Raw genomic sequence first — 24353 nt, 5'->3', positions numbered from 1 at the left:
TGAGGAGGTGGGGGACAGGCATTTGCTCAATGAAGCGGGAATAGATGAAACCATAACAGAGAACATTCCAGCGTAGAAAGCTTAAAAAATGGGCAAATCTGTTGGCCAGGGATTTCGCTTTCGGCAAGTCAGCTTAAGGAAATAAGTAAGCAAGAGCGATAGATTCAGCTCTATGAACGTGAGACAGTTAGTGGCATGTCTGACCTCTAATGGAGAAATAAGTTTTGCTATGTGAATATGTCATATAAATAATAAGTTAGGTAAAAAGTGTGTGACAGTCACACAGTGCGATGTTATGCAATCATTAAAACAACTTGGTAGACAGTAACTGCTGGGAGAAGACATTCACATACCTACATGAACTTATGCTAATTTTACATAGTAAAAAAAATGTCCAGGCACGGTGGCTCACGCTATAATCTCAGCACTTTGGGAGGCCCAGGTCGGAGGATCACCTGAGGTCAGGAGTTCAGGGCCAGCCTGGCCAACATGGTGAAACCACTGTCTCTACTAAAAATACAAAAAAAAAAAAAAAATTAGCCACCCATGGTGGTGCACGCCTGTAATCCCAGCTGCTCAGGAGGCTGAGGCAGGAGAATCATTTGAACCCGGGAGTAGGTTGCAGTGAGCCGAGATCACACCACTGTACTCCAGCCTGGGCGACAGAGTGAGACTCTGTCTCACAATAAATAAATAAATAAATAAATAAATAAATAAATAAATAAAATCATCAGTGTTAAATAGGGACTATTTCGAGAAACCAAAAAACATGCTTTTCTAGATGTAAGGAGGAAGATAAGAAAAACTGGACCCAGGAGGGGCTGCTGGAATGGGAAGGTGGGTGGTTGCCTAAACCAAAGAGCCCCTTTCTGTGCCCAGGCGGCCTTGTGAAGTGCTCCAGGCGGCCTCGTGAGTGCTCCATTTCCAACCCTCTTCCCTTCTGGCAAGTCTGAGATGAGAAGGGCAGCTTCATTTTTCCCATGGAAAAGGGAATATCACATCTTGTCTTTAACATAGAAAGGAAGCAGCCCCTCCAGTGACTTCCACGGCTCCTGGAGCCACAGGCAGCTCCCCTCCACCTCTGGAAGACGGAAGCGGTCGGCCTTGCTGGCCCCGACTTCCCCTACCTGTGCCCCCTGCTTGACAGGCCAGGCCTTCTCCATTCTTCCAGCTGGCCCCATTCCTGCCTCAGGGCCTTGGCGCCGCCTGCCCCCTCCCCCAAACCTGGAACAGGCTATCCGTATCCTACCTCTTCGCACATCCTTCCGTTGTCATGAGCCTCAGCTCCCGTGCTATCTCCCGTGCACCAGCCCCTGACCTGTATAAAGTGGCCTGCCTTCCCCTACCCTTCTTCCTTCTCCGTCTCATAACTATTTTATTTCTTTCATTGCATTTATCATTATTTGAAATGATCCTGTTTGTTTTTCACTTGAATGTCGTCTGTGTCCCCCTTCCTAGAATGCAAGGTAGCAGGGCTACGTCCTGTCATGCTCACAGCTGCACCCCTTGCCTGACATACAATAGACACCCATAAACACCGGTCCCCCGTATGAATGGCAGCCAGGGGCACCAGACAGAGGAGGGTGGCTATGCCGAGAATCCACCCCATCTCAGCAGCTGAACACAATACACTGTACCCCGTGTTTCCTTACTCACACCGTGGTGCGGCGTGGGTCTGGAGGGCCCAAGCTTATGTTGTGGCTGCGCCTACTGGGACATGTGGCTTCCAAGGTTTCCGTGGCAGGGGGAGACAGAGATGGAAGGGACTCCAAGCTCTTACCAGCCTTGGTCCACAGGTGACCCAGGTCACTTCCTTTCACACAGGCCACTAGGCAAAACTGGCCATGCAGCTCCACGTCAGCTACAAGGGAGACTGGGCAGGGGAGGGGAGCACAGGGATGATTGACGAGGCTGAACTGCCTGTGCCACCCCTGGACCCCATATCCCAGCCCAGGCTCTGCCACAAAGAGATCCCAAAGGTAGTTCTGCAAGCAGAAGTCACCCCAAATGATGAGGGAAACTGAGGCAGTGCAGGGCTGCCAGGGTGGAGCTGTGCCTGCACTCAGCCCACCTCTGCCTCACCTCCTCCTCAGAGCCTGCATTCCCTGGGTCCCCACCATCGGGGCCCCCACCAGCTCCTCCTCCCAGGGCTCGACAGCCTTTCCCAGAGCACAAGCTGTGCCACCATTCTCTGCATCCAGTTCAGTGGGCAGCTCACTGCCCAGGGCTGGCCTCCAGACCCCGGGCTCTGCATGTGCCATTGCCCAGCCCCACCTGCTCTACAGCTCCAGACGAACACCTCACTGGGAGCCCAGTCCCAGCCGGCTGCTGCCACCTCTGTCCTTCCATGCTTTTGCTTTCGCTCCAGCCATGGGGAGCCCCGTGACCAGCTGGGACTTACAAAAGGAGTGTGACAAGCCACTGGCCAGGCCTTGGAGGGCCACTTGGGATTGTGGTTTGAGGCCCCCATAGCACCCAAGTTCAGAGACAGGGCACGGTAGGCAGTCCCTCTGTGCACAGACCCAGCCCTGCCCTGTCGAGCACAGCAGCTGCCAGCCACACTGTGGCTTCCATCCAGGTGCAAATTAATCCAAATAAAGTACTCTTTGGGGTGACTACCATAAAAAAGAAAAAAAAGACAAGTGTTGATGACGATTTGGAGAGACTAGAATCCCTGTACACTGTTGGTGGGGGGCAAAATGGTGCAGCCACTGTGGGAAACAGCGTGGAAACTCCTCAAAAAATTAAAGAAAGGATGAATTACCCTGTGCCCCGCAATTCTACTTGTGAGCATATAGTCAAGAGAACGGAAAACAGAGTCTGGAACACCCACGTTCACAGCAGCATTATTCACAGTAGCCCATGGGGGGCCACCCGAGTGCCCATGGACGCCTGGATAAACAAAATGTGGCCGATCCACCCACACACAGGATACTGGTCCTCCCTGAAAAGGAAGGACATTCTTACACATGCTGCAACATGGGTGGCCCCGAGGATGTCATGCTAAGTGAAATAAGCCAGATACAAAAGGACAGTTACTCTTTGATCCACTTATTCGAGGTACCCAGAGTAGTCAAGGTCTTAGCAACAGAAAGTGGAGTGGTGGGTGCCAGGAGTCGGGGGGAGGGGAGGAACACGGCTGAAACTCAATGAGCACAGTTTCAATTTTACAAGATGAAGAGTTCTGTGGACGGTGGTGGCGACGGTGGCCCAGCCATGTGAATGTGCGTACGCCACTGAATCACGCGCTTAAAAATGGTGAAGACGGTGACTTATGTTCTGTATATTTCACTGCGATTAAAATTTTTAAAATTAAAATTAAAATTCTCTTGGAACAAATAAGAAGTTAAATTAAAAATTCAGTTCTTCAAGGACACCAGCCACACTTCAAGTCTCCAGAGCCCTGGTGGCTACTGCGCCAGAAAGGGTGAAACGAGCACCTCTGCTCCCCAGCACCACAGGAAGCTCTGTCGCACAGCAGAGCTCTGGGAGGCCACCCTTTCTCAGGCGCTCCCACTTGCTCCATGCCCCTCGTCCCCAAGACCACCAAAGGGCCCGGCATGCCTTAGATCTGTCCCCAGGACTCTCCGGACATGCACAGGCTCTCAGTGAGGACGCAGGGTATTAATCGTCAGGGCAACGCCATGCTCCAAGCACAGCAGCGCCTCGTCTCCCTCGCCCACACTGAGCTCTTGCAGTGGGAGCTGGGGCTCAGATCAGAGGCCGAGACCCCCCGCTGACCCTCTGCCACCAGTCTCCCAAGCCCCGGGACTCTCTGCCATGCCCCGCTGCCTCTGCAGGACACCCCCGCTGTGCCCACGACAAGCACACTGTCAACACATTTGCTGAATGAATCAGTGCTCACTTCTGTGCAACAGGGGACAACAGACACGGCCGAAATACTTCCTCAACTTCTGAGACTTGTCTCCTAAAACGGTTTCTCTGTTGTGATAAAACTTATCTCAATTTAAGAATTTTAAAATTTCTCATGCTTTTCTAGAAATGAACCTTCCCATTATTCAAAATAGGGGGTACGGCTGGATCACTAGGGTTTGAATAAAGTTGGATGGCAAAAGTGAGAGAACGTTCTAGACATCCTCCAACCAGCTGTTGTGACAGAGAGACCCTGGGCACCAGGGGAAAGGCTGATCTGCCTCCGCCGGCCTCATGAAGGACTCACCATGGGCCCCACCTTCGGTCAGCATCCTTGGTGGTCTCTCAGAAGTGACCCCTCCTGGACTGTCACTAAATAGTGCCACTGTCATGATAACAAAACCACATTTTATGTGGAAACTAAAAACGTGTTCACCCTATTGACAGACTGAAAAGCACATTCACTGACATTATCTCATTTAATCACATCAACCCCCACGATGAAAACACTGACCCATTTTATAGACGAGGAAACCAAGGCTCAGAGGATGGGAGCAGTGTTCCCAGTGACGTGCCTGGAAAACGCAAGGCCTGCAGTCGCCATCAGACTGTAATTCCAAGCCCAGTTCTTTCCCCGCTGGGTTGGAAGGCAATATAATGCTAGGGGAAGAACTCATATTGTGAAGGCAGCCAAGATTTTATACCTACCAGTCTCAGACCTAGCATGAGGACTTCCCAAGATAATTTAGCATGGCAAGTGCCCAGCGTGGGCCTGGCACAGTCACATAGTAGGGGCTCGATAATTGTAGCCACTGTGGTTTTATTGTTATTAATTTTTTTTTTTTTTTGAGACGGAGTCTCGCTCTGTCACCCAGGCTGGAGTGCAGTGGCGCGATCTCAGCTCACTGCAAGCTCCGCCTCCCGGGTTCACGCCATTCTCCTGCCTCAGCCTCCCCAGTAGCTGGGACTACAGGTGCCCGCCACCACCCCGGCTAATTTTTTGTATTTTTAGTAGACACGGGGTTTCACCGTGGTCTCGATTTCCTGACCTCGTGACCCGCCCGCCTCGGCTTCCCAAAGTGCTGGGATTACAGGCGTGAGTCACTGCACCTGGCCGTTATTATTATTATTGCATTAAAGGTACGTTTCAAAAATAAGATGAGGGTAAGTGTGACAACGCTCTCCCAAATAAAATGAATTCTGCCAATGCAGCGGACTTCAGCCCCCTGTACAGATAAGGCTGGGCTCCAGAAGGCTCGCTGACTCATCCAAGACTGGTCAAGAGGAAAGTGAGCAGGAAGGTGGTGTCTCTGTCCAGTGTTCAGCTCACTCACATTCCCCCCTGCCCCTGAGGTATCTTTTCACCAGGGCCCTGGGGACTCTGACCCATGTGTCAGCTTCGCTCCTGGAGGGGCTCACCCCGGTCCGAAAAGCAGAGCTGAGCAGCAGACCCCGAGCAGACTGCACACCCTGCTGCCTGCCTCCAGCCTGGCCCCAGAGGACCTCATTCATCCACAGGTTTGGACACACAGCACGGGGTTCTAGAACTTCCCACCTGCCCGGCTTCCACACCACCTGCAGCCCTCCCTAAGCCCTGGCTTCCTCCCACAAATACCCCCCTGCCCCCTAACGCCCCACTGGCAGCATCTCACATTCCAGGCCATGCCCTGGTCCTCCTCACCCCTTCTTTTCCCTGCAGGACTCAGCCAAGCCAGTCTGCTCCCCTGGGAACCTGCATTTTGAAGACTGGATGCCCCTCATCCCCACAGTGGCTCTGACCACATGAGGCAGAGAGAGGAAAGGCCTGCACAGCCTCCACCCATACACGGTTCAGCTTCCTCACACCTCCTGCTTAGGTTGTTGGGGTGTGGAATGAGGGGGAGGTGGTTCTTTAATCTCTTAGCATTAGGCAGACAACGGCCAGGCGCCCAGAAGACGGAGGTGGCACATAGACACCCCTTTCAATAGCCCAGACTCACAGGGAGAAAGGAATTCCCTTCCCGATTTTCAAATCCTCCCACTGCCAGCTTCAAGGAGGGGCCCTGGGTTGGTGTCTGGCCCTCGCTGTAATGCACATGAATCTCTACTTTAAACAGAAAAGGGGCTTCTGTTCGGAGCCAGAGGAAGGCAGGACTATCTAGATGGGCTGAATAATGTCACTTTATGTCTTACTATTATGTTAGCTTTTCAGGTAAAATGAGGTTGCCTTTTTAAATAACTTTAGTTTTAAAAGTGGCAAACATCAAGGAAACGTATTTTTCAAATGACGCAACATCGAATGACACCGTCATCCAAATGACTGGAGTTTGCGTAAAACCGCCTTAGCCTATAAAGAGCCTCACCAAGTTAGAATTACCCGCAATTTGGAGATGAGAAAACTGAGGTCAGGGATGGTCAACTTGTCTCACCCGTGGACCCAGCAAGCCTCCCTGAGACTGTGTCACTCACCTCCAGCTAACAAGGAAATCGGCAGAGCCTCAGGGGACCTGGCCCAGCTGGGCCTCTCTGGCCTGTGCAGCCCCACCCTGCCCCCTTAGCCACCCCACTCACAATGTTCATGAGCGTCAGCAGGTACTTCTGCACGTGCTCCTTCCCGTGGAACTGCACCACGGAGTCATCCACGCCCAGCAGGACCTCGATGTTGTAGTCATCGTCCGCAGCATGTCTGCGTGCCCTCCGCCTCGAGCTGTTGACGCGCTCCTCTAGGACGCCCAGGGCGCGGCTGAGGCTGTCCAGGCTGCCCGGGGAGGCCCCTGCAAGGAGGAGACACAGCATCTTCAGCGGCAGGGCAAACCCACCCGGACACAACACCCACCAGGTGCCAGCTGGGCCATCCTCTCATTTAAAACTCACAGCACCCTGAACCGAGGGTATTGTTCCATTTTACAGAGGAAAGTGAGGTGCAGAGGAAGGTGGCAGAGACTTGCCAAGCTGTCTCAGACACAGCAGGGCTCAGACAGGCACCTCTGTGACTTCCAGGACCGCTCGTTCCCCAGCCCCTGGTGGCAACCTCAGCCACAGCAGGGGCCACAGTGGCCTCCACACCATGGATCAGGCCTGCTGAGACTGTGAGAGACCCAGCCCAGCATCACCGTCTGCCTTATGGAGCCCAGGGCTGGCATTCAGCCATGGAAAGGCCGGGAACCTCAGCCCACACTGCCTGATGCTGGAGTGGGTACAGCCACCTCTTCTCCCCCGAAGGGCTGCCAGGTGCCAAAGGACTGGTGTCCCAGGTGTCACCGCCAGCTGTTATGACTGGGGAAACCGAGGCCCATCCTGGCTGTGCATGTAGCCCAGTGTCTCCTTGGGCCCCTCCCAGAACTTTCTGCTAAGTCCTCCACTGAAGCGAGGCCCCACATCTCTGAGCCAGGTCCCGGGCCCCTCCCCAGGTGAACTGTACCACCTCTCGCCTGATTGAATTGTGCAGAGACCAAGATGAACCCCTCTGTGGCAGCTCCCCTGCAGTTGGCCCTGGGCAGGCACTGACCTCCTGCCCCCAGGGTGTGCCCCTGGCCACTTGGGGCTGCCATCCTGGGGAGTCTGCCCCGGATATCGTCCCTGCCTTCTGTGCAGTATGGTTTCTGCTCTGTTCTGTGTCCTGCGGGCCTGGAGACCACCCTGGACCAGGCTTCAGTTCCCGGCCCTCCACTGTCCGTCTGAAGGCCACGGCAAGGCTGGCCAGGTTGACCTTCAGCATCGATGGCAGCCCCAGACCACACTGCCCACTTACCCCCAAGCCCCAGTGTCCTGGAAGCCCCCTTTCCCTTGCACTGGTCTCTGTGTCTAAGCCAGGTCCCAGCCCCAGGGTCCTGCGTCTCCATGGCATTCCGCAGGCAGGTCCTCGGGGACTCCTGGCCCGGGACAGACGCAGGGCTGCAGGTCATCGTGATATCACCAACCCACAGGGCGGTGGCCAGGCCCCGAGGCCCCTGCAGCTGAGGGAGACCAGTGTCCCTGCTGCAACACCTCTCTACAAACAGTCTTCCAGAACGACACTTTTCACCCCCAACGCCTGTCTCCTGCTGCCTCTTCCAGGCAGGGACAGGCACTCCCTCCCTGTGAGCGTGGCCCAGGACAGGCCCTGGAGGCAGAACAAGGCCTCTGCAGGCGGCACGGCCACTCGGACAGTGAGGCAGCCTGGCACCAGGCCCTCATCGCGGCACACACTTCCTCACCCAGTGCTAACAGCAGGCCACTCGGTGGACGTGGCCATTTCCGTTTTATAGATGGGGAGACCCATGGCATCCCAGCGTGGCCTACTCTCAGCCAGGAGCTCTCTCCTTGCACCCTGCAGCCTGGCTCAGACAAGACAGACTGGACATGAGGTTTCAGGCACAAACCTGCAGCCCGGCTGTGGGCAAGACCAAGAGAGACAGTGGAGGTGCGAGGCAGAGGGTGAGGGCTGGGACAGAAAAGTGGAGTAAGTGGGGCCAGGGCTGAGCAGCTGCTGGGGTTCCAGTACCTTCAGGGGTCCCTGTGCCACCCCCAGCTCCACAGTTCTGTGTCCCCTCGACGCACACACACAAGCACACACACGCACACACACACGCACACACACATGCACACACACATGCATGTACACAGCAAGAACTGCCCAGGGCCACTCCAGGGACAGGGGAGGGGGCGGCAGGCCGGGCTGTGTGGAGCTGAGCAGTCTGCTTAGCTGCCTGGATGATTCAGGGCCATCCATGCCGTTCCCAGAGGAAGCGCCAGCGACTTAAGCCTGACGGGGGGTTGCGGAATCGCCACTCTATTTTTGTACATTTATTTCTTTGCATTTCCAACGAACAGAGACGGCTCACCTTCAGAATCACCTTGGGAAGCAGAGTGATGGTAATTTCCATAGGAAAACTCTTCTTCCCTGGGGAACAGGCCGGACGTTACCCTCTGCCCTTGTCAAACTAGGGATCACACACGGGCGGTGCCCTCGACAAAACCAGATCACAGAGGCACTCGTTGAGGTCACATGGTGCCATCTGGTTGATAGTATTTGAAAATTGGGAGATTTCATGTTTAAAAAATCTAGAACATCCAGCTTCTCTTGAGGAATTAGGAGATGGGGCCACCCCAGGGGTAGCCCTGGGCTGTGAATTGAGGGGCCACACCTGGAGACAAAACACACAGGGCTTGGCTCACCAGGCCACCTGCCTGCCACCGTCAATGTCATTCTGGCACCAGAAGGCATCACAGCATGTCCTCCTGGCCCTAACCCCGGAGTCACCATGCAGGGACCCCTCCAGACATTCCCCGTAGGAGGGCACGTGCGCCGCGTCGGGACAGAGCTGGGCTGCAGAAGGCATCACAGTATGTCCTCCTGGCCCTAACCCTGGAGTCACCATGCAGGGACCCCTCCAGACATTCCCCGCAGGAGGGCTCGGGCGCCGCGTCGGGACAGAGCTGGGCTGGGGCACGTCTTGAGGCTGCTTCTGCTGCCAGCAGAGTTTTTAACTAAACTGTGTGTTGCAGGCCCATTAAAAATAGCAAAGGTTTCTAAAGATTTAGAATCTGAATTTCACCTGAAATGGGATTACTATTGTTGACGTCATTCTTTTAATTGTGATAATTTTGGGGGGGAAATTTGGAAATTGTGTTCTAGAACACTCCTTCTCTGCCCAGGACCAGGGACCAATGCCTGGAGAGATGGCCCAAGGCCCAAAGGCAAAGTGGGTGAGGACAGGAAGACAGGGGCCTGGGCCACCTGGCAGGTGACAGCCGCGCCCTGCGTCTGGCCCCTGGAAGCCTGGGTCGTGCTCAGGCTGGACAGGACAAGGGGAGAAGCCCTAACATCTGCGATGCCCTCAGGCCTGGGGCCACAGGCGCTCTGGCCCAGCCACCCTCCTGTCCTCCTCTGTCCCAACAAGACCCGGCAGTCAGGCTGAAGCCCCAGCTTGTCAATCATGAGTGCCACCTCAGTTTTCCCCACAATAAGATTGACCCTGACCCTGTCAATCACGAGTGCCACCTCAGTTTTTCCCGCAGTGGGCTTAACCCAGGCCATGAAGAGACTCTGACCACATGCTGGCGCTTGCAGGCCTCTTCCCCAAATAGAGCCTTGCTATAGGGAGCTCTGGCCAGTTGTCCTGGCATGGTCCTGAGTCGGCTTCCTAGTGATCCCTTTGGAGGCAGCCTTGGCCTTGGGCCTGCCCACCTGCACTGGTTGCCCACCTGGTCTAACGGCCCCTGTTCCACTTGGTCTCTCCAAGGCAGAAGGGGGCTATTTGCTGCTCTCCCCTCCTCCCCGGGAGCTCCCTATGTTTGTAGCCCAGCCCTGCTGAGCTGTGGTGACCGGGAGCTCACACAGCCTCTGCTCTATCCCTCGGCACTGACCCTGCCTGGATGAGTGGTCAGCGCGCCCGTCTCCTGCGGAGGCAGGACGATGATGCTGCCCTTGGTCTTCCTTTCCTCTGTGTGCAGCCTTCCCCACAAGAAGGCGCTGGGCCCCCTGGGGGTGCTGATTGACCAGGCCCCAGAAGTCATACCCAGGTGGGCTGCAGCTACCCTGAAGGGAGGGGTCTGTGGCACACAGAGCTTTCCAGTTCCTGGCATTCCCTGTGCTCGGCACCCCTTCTGGATGGCAGCTGGCGATCTCTTTGCCCACATCGTGGCCAGAGAATGACACTGTGGGAAGCACTCCAGAGCCCTCCTGTTTCAGAGTCTCTAGAATGGAACAAGAAGACTCCACGGAAGAATCAATCAATAAACAGGGAGAGGATGGAATGAGGGGAGGCAGCAGTTCTGTCCAGAGAATTCCATCAGGGGAACGGGTGGGTCACAGTAGCCATGGGCTCATCCACAGTGCACAGGGCACGTGGGCGAGGGCTGCACCTGCCAGCGTCCTAGGCCCACCCCGAGTCTCCAGCAGGGGTGTGCGCACAGCCCTTCACAGTGGCAGCTCCGTACCCCAGCAGCCATCCAATCCCCTCGCCAAGGTGGAGGCTCGTCACCATCAGCATATCGTCCCGTTTTAGCATCAGGGAAACAAACCAAGGAGCGGAAAAATTACACGACTCGGACAAGCCACACCACCAGAGAGGAGGAGTGGGCAGGCACCCAGGCCTGAGTCCAGCGTTGTTTGCCCACATGCCCGCAGCCCTCCTGTACTTCACCAGTACTGAGGGGTGATTTGTGGGAATAAAAATTGTAGAAACAAGTACGATTAGCCTAGAGAAGAGAAAACCTGGGGCTGAGTCTGTAACCTTGGGAGCATTGTGGGCAGGTGTGGGCTCTGAGGGCGGGTGCAGCAGGCAGGTGTGGGCCCTGAGGGCGGGTGCAGCGGGCAGGTGTGGGCTCTGAGGGCGGGTGCAGCGGGCAGGTGTGGGCTCTGAGGGCGGGTGCAGCGGGCAGGTGTGGGCTCTGAGGGCGGGTGCAGCGGGCAGGTGTGGGCCCTGAGGGATGGTGCAGTGGGCAGGTGTGGGCCCTGAGGGATGGTGCAGTGGGCAGGTGTGGGCTCTGAGGGCGGGTGCAGCGGGCAGGTGTGGGCCCTGAGGGCGGGTACAGCGGGCAGGTGTGGGCTCTGAGGGCGGGTGCAGTGGGCAGGTGTGGGCTCTGAGGGCGGGTGCAGTGGGCAGGTGTGGGCTCTGAGGGCGGGTGCAGTGGGCAGGTGTGGGCCCTGAGGGATGGTGCAGTGGGCAGGTGTGGACTCTGAGGTCAGGCAGGGGCTTTGCAGTGCTAAGGGCGGCTAAGTGTTCGCTGTCCCCTGTGCAAAGCCAGGCCTAGGCCTTTTCCGGGCTGGCCTCTTCACCTGCGATGCCCTTTCTGCTGCTGCCGCTGTGCTGGCCAAATTTAGGCCCCTTGAAAGACCCAGAAGGAAGGGAGCCCGCTGCGTCCCATGGGACTCAGAGCTCTTGGAAGACAGGAGCATGTTCTGCCCCCATCTGCCTCCTCCACAGCCCCACTGCGTACCACTAGGGGACGACAGGGACAGGGGCTGGGGCAGGGATGCTTAAAACCTGAGGACCACACTGTTCAGTGACACGGCAGACTGCTGTCCCCTCTCCATGGGATGGCCGTCCTCTCATTGCTCTCTTCCTTCAGGTGTCTGCTGAAATGTCAGCTCCTAAGGGAGAACTTTCCTTATTTCATCCTAAACTGAAATCGCCCCTCCCCGATTTCTCCCACAGCACCCCGTGCTCTTCCTTCCTGCGACGCTCCACCGCGGGCAGGTCTTGTCTCATTTGTGAATTTGCCCGGGCATTAACTGACTTTCCCTCTCAGATAAAGAACCCTGGGGGATGGAGACCATGGGGTCTGGTGTGCCTGAGTTTCCCCAGTGCCCCACAGGTAACCGCAGGGCTGTGAGGGGCCTGGAGCCATGGCAGGGAGGTGCTCTGGGAACAGAGGGCCCAGCAGAGGTGAGCTGGGGGCCTCTGGGGAATTGGGAACTGGGATAGAAGGAGAGGCAGGTGCAGCAGGGCCGGAGGTGCCACACTGGGGGTGGGGAGCCGCGAACAGGAGCAAAAATGTGGTGATGGTTGGAGGAACATGAGATGGAACAAAATCCAGCTACAAATTACTTGCATATGGCATAACCAAGTAGAAATGACCAAGAGGAGTTAAAACAAGTGGGGCAAAGAAACGTACCATGTAATTGCCAACCAAGGCATTTAAGGAGACAAACTGCTAAAACAAACAACTCATGGAAAAAAATATGAAAGATACGAAACTTTATGCCCCTAAGAGCTTCAACCTGATGCAAGGAAGAAGAGACAAGGCCACAGTGATAGCAGCACTGTAATACACTTATTCCAGACAAGTTTGATACAACATTAGGTAAGGATAGAAACTATTTGAATTGATAGGAAAGCCTAGTGCTGAAACTGAACAACCAGAACATGTGATCTTGTCAAGCACACACGGGAGAAGTTCCACATGTTACCACACAGTAGGACACAAAACTCAAAAATTGTGCCCACAATCACCATTACTGAGACAAAATCAGAGATAACAATAAAACCCTAAACATCTGAAATTAAAAGCACAGTTCTAGTAGGTCTAAGACTAAATAGAAAATACACATTCCACTCATGGTTCAAGTAGAAAACCTGAATAAACCAATAACCTCAGAAGAGACTGAAAGAGCAGTCAAAGAAATGCTTCCATAGAAGAGCTTTACCAAACCCACAAGGAATAGACGCTCCTCATCTTACATAAAATAAGAATGCAAAGATCGATACTTTTCTTGAACATAGGAATAACCAGCTAGTAGAGTGGAAAAAAGAGCTTATCAACTATAACAACAAAACTCCCAAGTATCTAAGAATAAACAAAAACTAATGAATGTTCAATGACTACACAGAAAGTAGTATAATATAGTCTAGGATCTCCAAAAACACCAAAGAAGACCTCAGTAATGAAGATACATTGACATAATCTTGGACTGGAAGTTGGTCCTCCTCCAAATGAATCAAGAAATTTAGCATAATCTCCATCGAATAGTTGTTAAAACCCAATAAAGTGATTCCAGCATTCATCTGGAAGACTACACGTGACACCAGACAGAAAAATAATGAAAAAGAATGATAATGAGGAGGTTTTCTTCAAATTAATGCAATGTATTATAAAATAATATTAATGAAAACGTAGTTGTGTCAGTGTCGTGAAACAGATCAATGGAGCTGAATAAAACTTCCAAAAACAGGCTGGGTGCAGTGGCTCACGCCTGTAATCCCAGTACTTTGGGAGGCCGAGGCGGGTGGATCACCTGAGGTTGGGAGTTTGAGACCACCCTGACCAATATGGAGAAACCCTATCTCTACTAAAAATACAAAATTCGCTGGGCGTGGTGGTGCATGCCTGTAATCCCAGCTACTCGGGAGGCTGAGGCAGGAGAATCGCTTCAACCAGGGAGGCGGAGGTTGTGGTAAGCCGAGATCACGCCATTGCACTCCAGCCTGAGCAACAAGAGCAAAACTCCGTCTCAAAAAAACAACACAAAACAAAAAAAACTTCCAAAAACAGATCAAGAATACGTGGGGTTTCCAGGTTAAAATGGCAGACTGAACACAGATATCTGATTTGGCTCCTTTGTAGAATCCCATTAAAAGTTTAGTAAAGAAATTAAAAAACAATTTAAAGTCACAAGCCTACAAGGATAGGGAGAGCAGGAGGGGAAGAAAAGGGAACTGTGGGAGGCTGGAAACAGATGGGCAAGTGGTAACAGACTTGGTATATCAAGAAAGCTGAATCCCAGGCTGGCCATGAAGACAGCCACATTCGACAAAGTCTCCCAGAGAATAAGAAGAGAGGAAAATCAGGTTACAGGAGAGGTCACAGGCAAAGAATTACAATCAGAATGACTCAGAGTTCTCAAAAGCAGCATTCGATGCAAGGAAACAGTGGAGCAAAGCCTTGAGAATTCTGAAGGAAAATGATTTTCCAACTGGAATTCTGCCTCCAGACACATTCCCCATCAAGTATGAAAGTAGAATGAGGACATTTCTAGACACATCAGTTCTCAAAAGATTTACCTGACAAGCACTCCTCTCAAGAAGCTCCCGAAAGGTGTGCACCATCAAAAACAAAGAGGCAACAAAGAAAGAGTAAGACAGATACAGAAAACGGGAGCCCGACAGAGAAGACATGGCCTGGGAGGCCCACGGAAGGTGGCGAGAAGTGACCCTGGGGTGATGGCTCTGCACCAGACGTGGAGGGCAACTGAGCCACACTAAGCAGTGTGACCCACAGATGAACCGTCTTCACCAAGACCCCAACTCCATCAGGCCATCTGTAGCCCAGGGACAGAATGCCCAGGAAAGAGCCTGGCCTAGGTTCTCAGCAGTACTTGGCTTGGCCCTGTGCCAATGAGGGGCGCTCCCCTCCTCTGCTGAGGACGCACAACATTCACAGAAGTTTCCAGCTTTCCCCCCACCGAGAGCTGAGGCAGGCCGTGGCGAGTTTAGAAGTAGGATGAACAGGTCAGTCCCGTCCCTCTGACCGTATTTCCGCTGCAGGTCCGGCGCGTGGTCCCCACCTTGGCCCTGCCAGGTGCCTGACTGTGCTGAGCCCAAGACTCCCTCGAGACCTTGCTCACGACTTCCCCAAGAGGGGTCTTGACAGCTCCCAGAGAAGCAGGAGTCAGACCACGACCTGGAGACTGATCTGCTCACCTCCTGGAAGCTCCGTCCAGCGGGGGCAGTGCTCTTACACTGCCAGCGTGTGCCAGCTCTCCGCTTTAATATTAATCATCTTTGATATTCATTTGCAGGTAATTATAAATAGTTGCTCAAGTAGCAATATAGTAAATAAAATTAGTCAATGATAAAGGTAGCAAATGGTGCTAGGAAACGGCGGAGGTGGAGCAGGAGGGGACAATCTGGCAGTCTGGCACTACTGAGGGGATGATGAGGAGGAGCACCCTGTGGCTCATATCCTAAAGATACAGGATGTCTGTCGAATATCCCAGTGCCCTCCTCAGACTGACCCTTGGCCCATGGGCCATTGTTCGGCCCCATGGACTGGCTTGCGGATGGGCAAACTTGCACAGGTCTGTAAGGAGGCAGTGGGGAGCTGCCCCTTGCAGCATTGCTTGGGTGGAGTGAGGGGAGCTGGAAACAACACGGGGGTCATCAGTGGGTGAGAGGAGAAGCAAATGTGGTGGGGGCATCCCACAAAGTGCTACCAAGGTTAGAAGTTTGATATCAAGAAGATGGATGGATCTTAAAAACAGAGTGTGCCAAATGCAAAAGGTAAGAAACAGAATGAGACAGACAATTCAGAGCAACTTACGTAAATTACGGATACACAGACGCAAGACAGCAACACTCATGTTGCAAAAATGTACACTAAGGACACGATATGGTTTGATCACCTGAAATGGTTGCTCACTGCAGGAGAAAATCAGAAGGAAGAGAGCAGGCTGGGGAGATAAATGGCTTTTCTTTCTTTCTTTGTTTTAATGATGTTAGGGCAACTGGTTAGAGGGAGGAAAAGGTCAAATTTTGACCTCATGCCCTAAGCAAAAACAGATTCCAAGTGGATGAGATGATCAAAAGGAAGTCATAGAAGTGCTAGAAGAAAATGTAGCTAGGCACCTTTTTATAATCTTGCTGTTGGGCTAAGCCTAGGGCTCTTTCCCAGCCCTCTCCTTAGCTGCCCCATCCCCTGTGAGCAGTTTCCCACTTTGCTGGACTCTGCTGGCTGAATGCGAGGGCAGATGGCACACTTGCTAGGGGATGGTGTGAGGGTGGATGGGCATACTCGCTAGGGGATGGTGCAAGGGCAGATGGCACACTCTCTAGGGGATGGCACAAGGGCAGACAGGCACACTTGCTAGGAGATGGTGCAAGGTGGGGACGGGCACACTCACTAGGGGATAGCACAAGGGAAGATGGGCACACTTGCTAGGGGATGGCCTGAGGGCAGAGGGCACACTCACTGAGGCACCTGCACACAGACAGAGGTGCTGTGCTACTGCCTCAACCTGCCAACCATGTGGACGGGAACAAATCATCCTCTTTTTCCAGTGCTTAGGAGTCCCCAAAACGTAAGTCCTAATGACCTCCCTGCAGAGCCGGAACTGCCATACTGCCCGGAAGAGGAGAGGGAGTCTAATTAGACTGCCCTGTCTGGCCGTTACACCTTTTCTGCTAGTAAGCCACCCTCCCCTGCTTGCAAGAAATTAGACTAAGGCCATGATGGTGGCAAACAGGCCAGAATGCCAGCCCAGTTCCTGCACACAAGCACTGCCAGGACCTGCAGGGGCCAGCACCAGGCCCAGGAGAACCAAAGCCTGGAGCACCAGCAGCCTCTCCTCCAACACGAGGAGCCCCACCCAGGGGAGGTCGACGGGAGCAAGGTCATCCCCTCCATTTGTTACCAACCAAGAGACAGTCGCTCTGTGGCTGTGCATTCCCCTGAAGATAATCATTAAGATGAAATATGTTTATGTGGAAGTGCAATCAGGACACGGCAGAAAGCCCTGTTTGGAAGCAGGCAGGCTCTTTGGAGGCTCTGGGAAGCAGAAGGCAGACTCAGCCCCACGGGGGCCATCAGCACAGAGCCCCGTTGGTGCACTTTATTAAAAGATGCACATTAGGATTATGACATCCCAACCCTTTATAACTTCATTACTGACTTTGAATTAATTTTTGCAACTTCAACAGACACAGCTCATCCAGTGCCACTTTTATGACCTGAGGTGGATCGGAGGGTGGGAGGGGCTCCTGGGGCCAGCCCGGCCATCGGGAGCGCATCAGGAACAGCTGCACCAAATCTCGGAGCAGCCCTGACAGTTCTCAAAACTCCCATGGGATGGGCTGCCCCACGGACAAACAGACGCTCCAGCCCAGGCCTGCTCAGCCTGAGCCACGCTTCAGGGAGAAAAAGGAAGCACTAAAGGAGAGAAGGCCTCTCTGGGCCAGTCCTCAGAACGTAACCCCCCCCCGCCCCCCCGCCACAGCAGAGGACAAAGGACACCCCTCACTGGTGGACACAGAAGGTCCCGGCCTGCGCAGTAGCTGCACACCCTCACAGAGCCACCTGGGGTTTTGCAGCACGGGGGCCTGCCCTGTCTGGCCGTGACACCTTTTCTGCTAGTAAACCACCCTCCCCTACTTGCATCCCATATGGCTCATGGGGTGCCAACCCCACTGCACCACAGCTCCAGGAGTGCCCAAGGGGTCCCGTTAGGCCACTGGAACCCGATGCTGTGTGTTGCTGTGCACGGGAAGACTCCCGTGCTTTCCTCTCTGCTGGGAAAATGTGATTCTGGGGCTGCTAGGTACCTCCTGCTCCCAGGAGCAGCAGAGGTGAGAGATGAGGGCAGCCCTGTGTGCTGCTGACACTGTTCAGGTCCCCAAATCTAGCTGTGGCTGAAGCTGATGCACCCCTGGACATTCTAAGTCTTCGAGTTAATTCATTTAGCTTTCTGTCTCCTGGCAACCACAAGAGTTCTAGGTGCCCTTACAAACACAGACACAGCCAAATGTGCTGGCTGAGAGAGACACCATGGTTTGGCTTTGCAGCCAGAGCTCTCTCAGACTATTGAGGCATCAGACCAGGCCACTCTCTTTTGCCCTGTGCCTGCACCTCCCAGTGTGGGGTGAGGAGAAGGTCCGCTGTGTATTTAAGGTCTATGACCAGAAAAGGGGCCAGGCTGTGGTCCAGCTCCCAGATACGTGTCCTTGGGAAATGGTGCCCAGCAGAGGTGTGAGGCTGCTGAGGTTGAGCCCAAGCCAGCAGGGCCACGCTGAGTGACCAGCAGCTGTGCGAGCCCCTGAGGTGTCCTGCAGCAGGGCTGGGGGCCTCCTGTCTACAGCCCCCACAGAGGTTCCCAAACACAACTTCCCCTTCTTCCCCCCAGCACCCGCCGAACTGCCGAGGCTCCTCTGCACCTGTCCCATGCCACTCTCCAGCGGCCCCGGCAGCCCAATCACCTCCAAGGATTCACAGGGGTCTCGGGGCCTTCAGAGGCTGGGGCGGGTGAGAAGAGCCAGCAAGCTCTGCCCCTGCCTACTATCTGCTTAAGCCAGGGAGGGTCCCCAGGACTCACCACAGCCCCCAGGAGGGCTCCAAGCCTTCCCTCTGCCGGGCAGTTGGCCCAGGGAAGGGGAGCTGGCCTGCGTAATCTCACAGGGGCACCGCAGCCCACGGCAGCCAAGTGGTGGGGGCCAATGGAGAGGCCGGCAGGTCTTTTACTGAAAATATTCACTGTGAACTTCAGAACAAAACAAAGATCCCCACGGGTCCCAATGGAAGGGAGAACTCCCAGGGATTATGTTCTGAATGCAGGGGAGGTGGGGGCTGGCAAGTGGGGTGCTGACAGCCAGTGCCACGGGACCCATGTGGCCGGAGCCTTGGCCAGTGGCTTAGCAGATGACAGGCAGAAAATCCCTGTCACCAGCCTGGTACATGCTCCAGAGCCCCGATTTGCACATCTGGAAGCCTGGCATTGCTCCCCGGGAGGCCTCAGGTACCTTACACTCAGAAGGTCCAGGGCCTGCTGCCCCCCTCTGCCCGCACATGCACCTCCAGCTGCACTGCCAGCTGCACCGTCCACCTAGGGAGTGGCGCCCGCATGCAGCCAGACCCATACCAGGAGCAGGGCCTGCCTCTCCCCCTCCCTCAAAGGCAGCACCCTCCTCACTCCTCAAGGTCTCTGGAACCTGCCCCTACACCCTTTATACCCTCTGTACTGCCCACACTCCTGACTCCAGCAGAATCTGCGCCTCATCCATCTCTGCACGCTTCAAATCCAAGTTCCAAGGCATTTCTCTACCTGCCAACCTCAGTTTCCCTTGTTGTGGCCTTCATGTCCTTTGATGTTGAGCCCTGCATTCATGCAGGGTGGGCGTGGGCCCTGCAGGGGTGAGGTCCTGGTCCCCTGGGAAGGGCTTGCAGCCAACAGAAGCGGGAGGTCTCAGATGCTGCCTGACCCTGTGCAAATGAGGCCCTCTCCTACCCGGCCATGAGCCACGTGCCCCAGCACCCGCCTCTGCTCCCTCCTCCTTCCTGACCCCTCTAGGTCAGGAGTCCAGGCACACAGCAGTGCTGGGGTGCTGGGGCCGAGCACAGGCTCTTCCTGGCTGATTGTGGGACCTGGGGCAGCACTGCACAGTGGGCCACACTGTGCCACCAAGCTGCCTTCCTAGGAGGAAGAGTTCCCCAGATGCCCGGGCACTTCACACACCTCCTGTTTCTTCTTCATGGTAGCCGGTGGAGTGGGCATGGGACCTCTGTTACGCAAATGAGGGAACAAGCCCTGGGCCCAGGCAACAGGCACCCCTGCGTGACCCCAGCATCTGGCTCTGTCCCCCGCATCTCGAGCTTCCAATGGACCATGGTGGTGATTGCACCTGGTCCAGCAGCCAAGAGGGAGCTGAAGGTACCAGGGCCCTGGCCCAGCTGAGGACCTTGCTGCCATCACCCACCATGACCCTTGGGCACAGAGACCCCCCACTTTCAGTCATGGCACCAAGCACAGTCCCTGTGTCTGCCCAGGGCTTGCTCAAGGAGCAGGAGTGACCGAGGACAACCCTGGGGACTATGCCAGCCCTCCCCCATGCTGGGGGTGGAAGGGTGGTGGGGCCTGGGGCCTCTTGACACTCCCACGCCCTGACGTCCCGTCCTCCAGGACGCTCCCATGCCCCTGCGCCTCTTGAGGGGGCAGGGAAACCCCGTGTTGGTGGGCAGCAGCCAGGCTCCCTGGATCTGCCCAGAGAAGAGCCCTCGGGAGAGGTGATGTGATGCTTACCACGCCCCCCTCAGCTGAAGACCCTGGAACTTCCCAGACCCTCAGCCCTCTCTCCTAGTGAATGTCAGGGACCTCCCTCTCCCCTCAGGCTGCTGGGCCCCCAAACCACATGTCCTCCTTCCCTCTGCTCCAGCCCCCCATGGGGCTGAGGAGCAGGCCTGCCCAACCTTTGTTTCTGGCCTCTCCTGTCCTTCACGCCTGGCTGTGGGATCTTCTCTCAGACCTGCCTCTCCCACGGGTAAATTCCAAGGTGCAGACTCAGAGACAGCACCGAGAGGCCCCCAGTGCAGCCGCCACTCTGAGCCCAGGCCATCCAACCCTGCAGGGATGGGGGGTTCCTCCCATTTGTCTTCCTGTGTGAAATCCGTGGGTCCAGAAGCCTGGGTTTGGGGGTGGTGACAATTGGCCCTGGTGGACCCCACACACTCCTGTCCCATGATGCTTCCTGCCCTAGAATACCCCAGCTACAGTTGAGGAGGGAAGGGGCTCCTCATACTCCCCCCACAGCACCCAGACCATGGTGTTGACGAGGCTTAATTTGATCAGCCCTATTTCGAGCAGGGAGGAAATCAGAAATCAGAGTGAATGCTGAGTCCTGAAAATTTAATCCCCAAGGCAGCCTCACAGGGGCCTTTCCTCACCAGCTGGGGGGTGGCAGGAATGCACTCCAAGCCCAGATCCTGGGGCCACCCGGAGAACCAGGAGGGGAGGGAGGGCCGCCCTTCCTGCAGAGAGGATGGCAAAGGCACTGCTCGCCGGGCCCCAGCTGCCCCCAACACTGCAAGGGCTCAGAAGACTGGACCAGCAGCTGGCCAGGCAGAAACTATAAAAATCATCCTAATTCTACTTTATAAAGGCTGGGGGTTCCTTTTCTTGCTTAAAAGCTGGTGTGACCCTTCCAGGTAGCAGCCAGCGGCAGGCGTGTGGCTCACTGAGATGGGCTGGGTGGGTGGCCCTCTGGCCCATGCTCACCAACCTGCCCACGTGCTCCTGCCTGCCCTGCAGAGGTGACACGGCTGCCATCACGGCCATGCATGTTGTGAACTGACTCCTGCCAAGCCCTGAGAGGGCATCAAGTCTGGCAGCAGCCCCTGCAGGGCCCAGCTGCCTCTGAAGCTCCGGCATGCTTCACCCGGGGCTGGAGCACCCTCCCCAGAGCGCCCAGTCCTGCTGCCACTTTCTGCCGGGCAACCCCTCCCTCTGCTTCAAGGTTCAGCCTGACTTTCCTCCTGTTTGCAACAGTTCCTACCTGCCTGCCCTGGGCCCATGCCCTCCACCAGGACAAGCCACTGTCTCCTTCTCTGGCTCCCAAAACCTTCATCTTCATTCATTTGTTCATTGTTCATTCACTCGTCAAGTATTTTGGTAACTACCATTTGCCAGGCCTTGTGTGGCACCACCTCCAGGAAAGCGCTCTGGGGTGTCACCATCACAGGCTGGCCTGCTCAGTGATCACTCCTCAGACATATGCACACAAGCACATGCACGCACTCAGACACACATGCACACTCACACACGAATGCACTCACACTCACACATGCACACACACACGAATGCACTCACACACACGCACACACGAATGCACTCACACACATGCACACTCACACACGAATGCACTCACACTGACATGCACACACACATGCACACACACGAATGCACTCACACACATGCACACTCACACGAATTCACTCACACTCACACATGCACACACACACGAATGCACTCACACATGCACTCACGAATGCACTCACACTCACATGCACACTCACACACGAATGCACTCACACTCACACACACACAAATGCACTCACACACATGCACACACACACGAATGCACTCACACTGACATGCACACACACATGCACACACACGAATGCACTCACACACATGCACACTCACACGAATGCACTCACACTCACATGCACACTCACGCACAAATGCACTCACACATGCACACACACGAATGCATTCACACACTCACGTGCACACTCACACACGAATGCACTCACACTCGCGCACACACGAATGCACTCACACACCTGCACACTCACACATGGATACACTCACACATGCACACACACAAATGCACTCACACACATGCACACTCATACACGAATGGACTCACATGCACACTCACATGAATGCACTCACACATGCACACACACGAATGCACTCCCATGCACCCACAATGCACACACACATGCACACACACACGAATGCACTCACACATGCACTTACACGTGAATGCGCTCACACATACACTCGCACGTGAATGCACTCACATGCACACTCACACGCGAATGCACTCACACATGCACTCACGCAAATGCACTCACACATGCACACTCACATGCGAATGCACTCACACATGGAGACTCACACGTGAATGCACTCACACATGGAGACTCACACGTGAATGCACTCACACACATATGCACTCACAGGCGAATGCACTCACACACATGCACACTCATGCGAATGCACTCACACATGCACACTCACATACGAATGCTCTTACACACACATGCACGCAAACGCACATGCATACATTCATCACGTGAGTGCATATGAGTGCATGTGCATGTATGTGAGTCTATGGATGTGTGTGCATGTCACACGTGTGCATAGGTGACATGCACACTCATGCACACACATGCACACACACAAACGTGCACATGCACACACACAGGCTCTACAGTGAACTCCTGGAAGACTGAGGTGGCCCTTGACCCCTCTCTAAGTCCCCAGGTACCCACATGGGGCTTGGCAAAATGAATAAACGGGCCAAAAACTCCTGTTGGATACATGGAAAACTGTAGCTATCCTTATGCTACTTCTGAGCAGGCGGAGACAGGACAGGGTAGGACGAGGCGCAGCGTGGATGTGGGCGGAGTGTGTGTATCTCCTTGGTGGGAGCAGTTGGCTGTGGAGCCTGCATCGGTTTCCTTCCTGGCCGTCATTTACAGGGAGAGCGTGAGGGTGGCGTGAGGTCAGCGGGGCAGGTGGGTGCTGTGTGCTTACTGCAGCCATGCGGTGGGTGCACGCTGCCGCCATCTTCTCCTCTTTTTCTTGGGAGCTGTTGCCATGGCTCCCGGCACCTCCTGACATCTGTAGGCACCATCCTGACAACGCGCTGCCGGCCGCAGGCCTCACACCACAGCAATTCCCACTTGGGCCTCCCTGACCCTCGACCTGCGGGTCCCTGCTAGGCTGGGCATGTTTCTCGATGCCCCACCTCTCTGACCCTGACATATTTTGTTCACATGTTGAACAGACAGAAACGGTCTGCATTTCCAGAAAGAAATATACTCTCCCAATTTTCCTTGAAGCATGCGGCCCTCTTGGCTCATCTTTTGCTTATTCCCTCTTCACTGAGAAATATTTTGCTCCCGTGAGAAAAGCCATGTGGGCGGGGGGATGAGAGGGCACACTGTCTCCAGCCCGAGGTGGCCAGCGGTGGCTGGGAGGGTGCAGGTCCATGTTGCTGGGTCTTATTTTTGTAAGGAAGTGAGAAATCTGGATTTGCATGTGAAGTCTCTGATCTCTAAATACTGGCAAAAAGCAATTTAAGAATACCGTAGGTGCTGTGCTGCTTGTGAAATGAGCCAAAGCTGTGTCCCCAGGTCTGTCTGCCACCTCGGCTCCACGCCCTGAGCACCCGTCTCCCTGTATCCTCCATCTGGCCTGGAGAGCTTTTGAGCACGGTAGGTTCTGGCCAACCAGAGCGAGTCCGCCTGCCTCTGCCTCACAGTGGCTGAAGCTTCCTGGGCCGCAGTTCATGCCCCACTTGTTTCTCCACATCCCTTTCCCATTTCGAAGGACAGCTCCTGATGGATGTGTTTTACTGTGGAATCCTCGCGCGGGGGCCTGAGGAACACTCCCTGGTTATCCACGTGGCAGCTAACACTCAGCGCGCCCCAGGCTCCTCCTCCCTCTCATGGACTCTCAATTCAGCCCCACACAGCCAAGGGCTCACCAACATCATGTGCGCTTCAGACAAAGGACTAATTTCCTTAATACATAAAGTGCTCTTACAAATCAACAAGAAACAATCCGGCAATCCAAAAGGGAAATGGACAAACGGTATTGATACAAAAGTGCTGGGTAGAGAAGGGCATGCTCCGTTTAAATGATATGGAAGTGGGGAAGGGCATGGTCCCTGGCTAAGGGCTCCACCCTCACGGACCTAGGTGAGGACAGGCACTCTTGCCTTTGAGCCCAAATGTGACATTTCCTAAGACCACCCCGGTCCACCACGTCCCCATCCTGTGCCTATAAAAACCCGAGACCC

At 54.8% G+C, this 24353-nt stretch overlaps 1 protein-coding gene across 2 annotated transcripts in view; it reads right to left on the bottom strand.

The window, feature by feature from the left end:
• Positions 1-24353, bottom strand: part of ADAMTS2 (ADAM metallopeptidase with thrombospondin type 1 motif 2) — a 237914-nt gene that overhangs the window by 96290 nt on the left and 117271 nt on the right. For both annotated transcript variants that reach the window (XM_055284998.2, XM_055284999.2), the window contains exon 4: positions 6424-6626. In XM_055284998.2, the coding sequence (XP_055140973.1) occupies positions 6424-6626 (203 nt within the window). The remainder of the gene's footprint in view (positions 1-6423; positions 6627-24353) is intronic.

Source organism: Symphalangus syndactylus, chromosome 7, assembly GCF_028878055.3.
Source record: "Symphalangus syndactylus isolate Jambi chromosome 7, NHGRI_mSymSyn1-v2.1_pri, whole genome shotgun sequence".
Classification (NCBI taxonomy): Eukaryota; Metazoa; Chordata; class Mammalia; order Primates; family Hylobatidae; genus Symphalangus; species Symphalangus syndactylus.
This window is presented reverse-complemented; position numbering and strand designations above follow the sequence as displayed.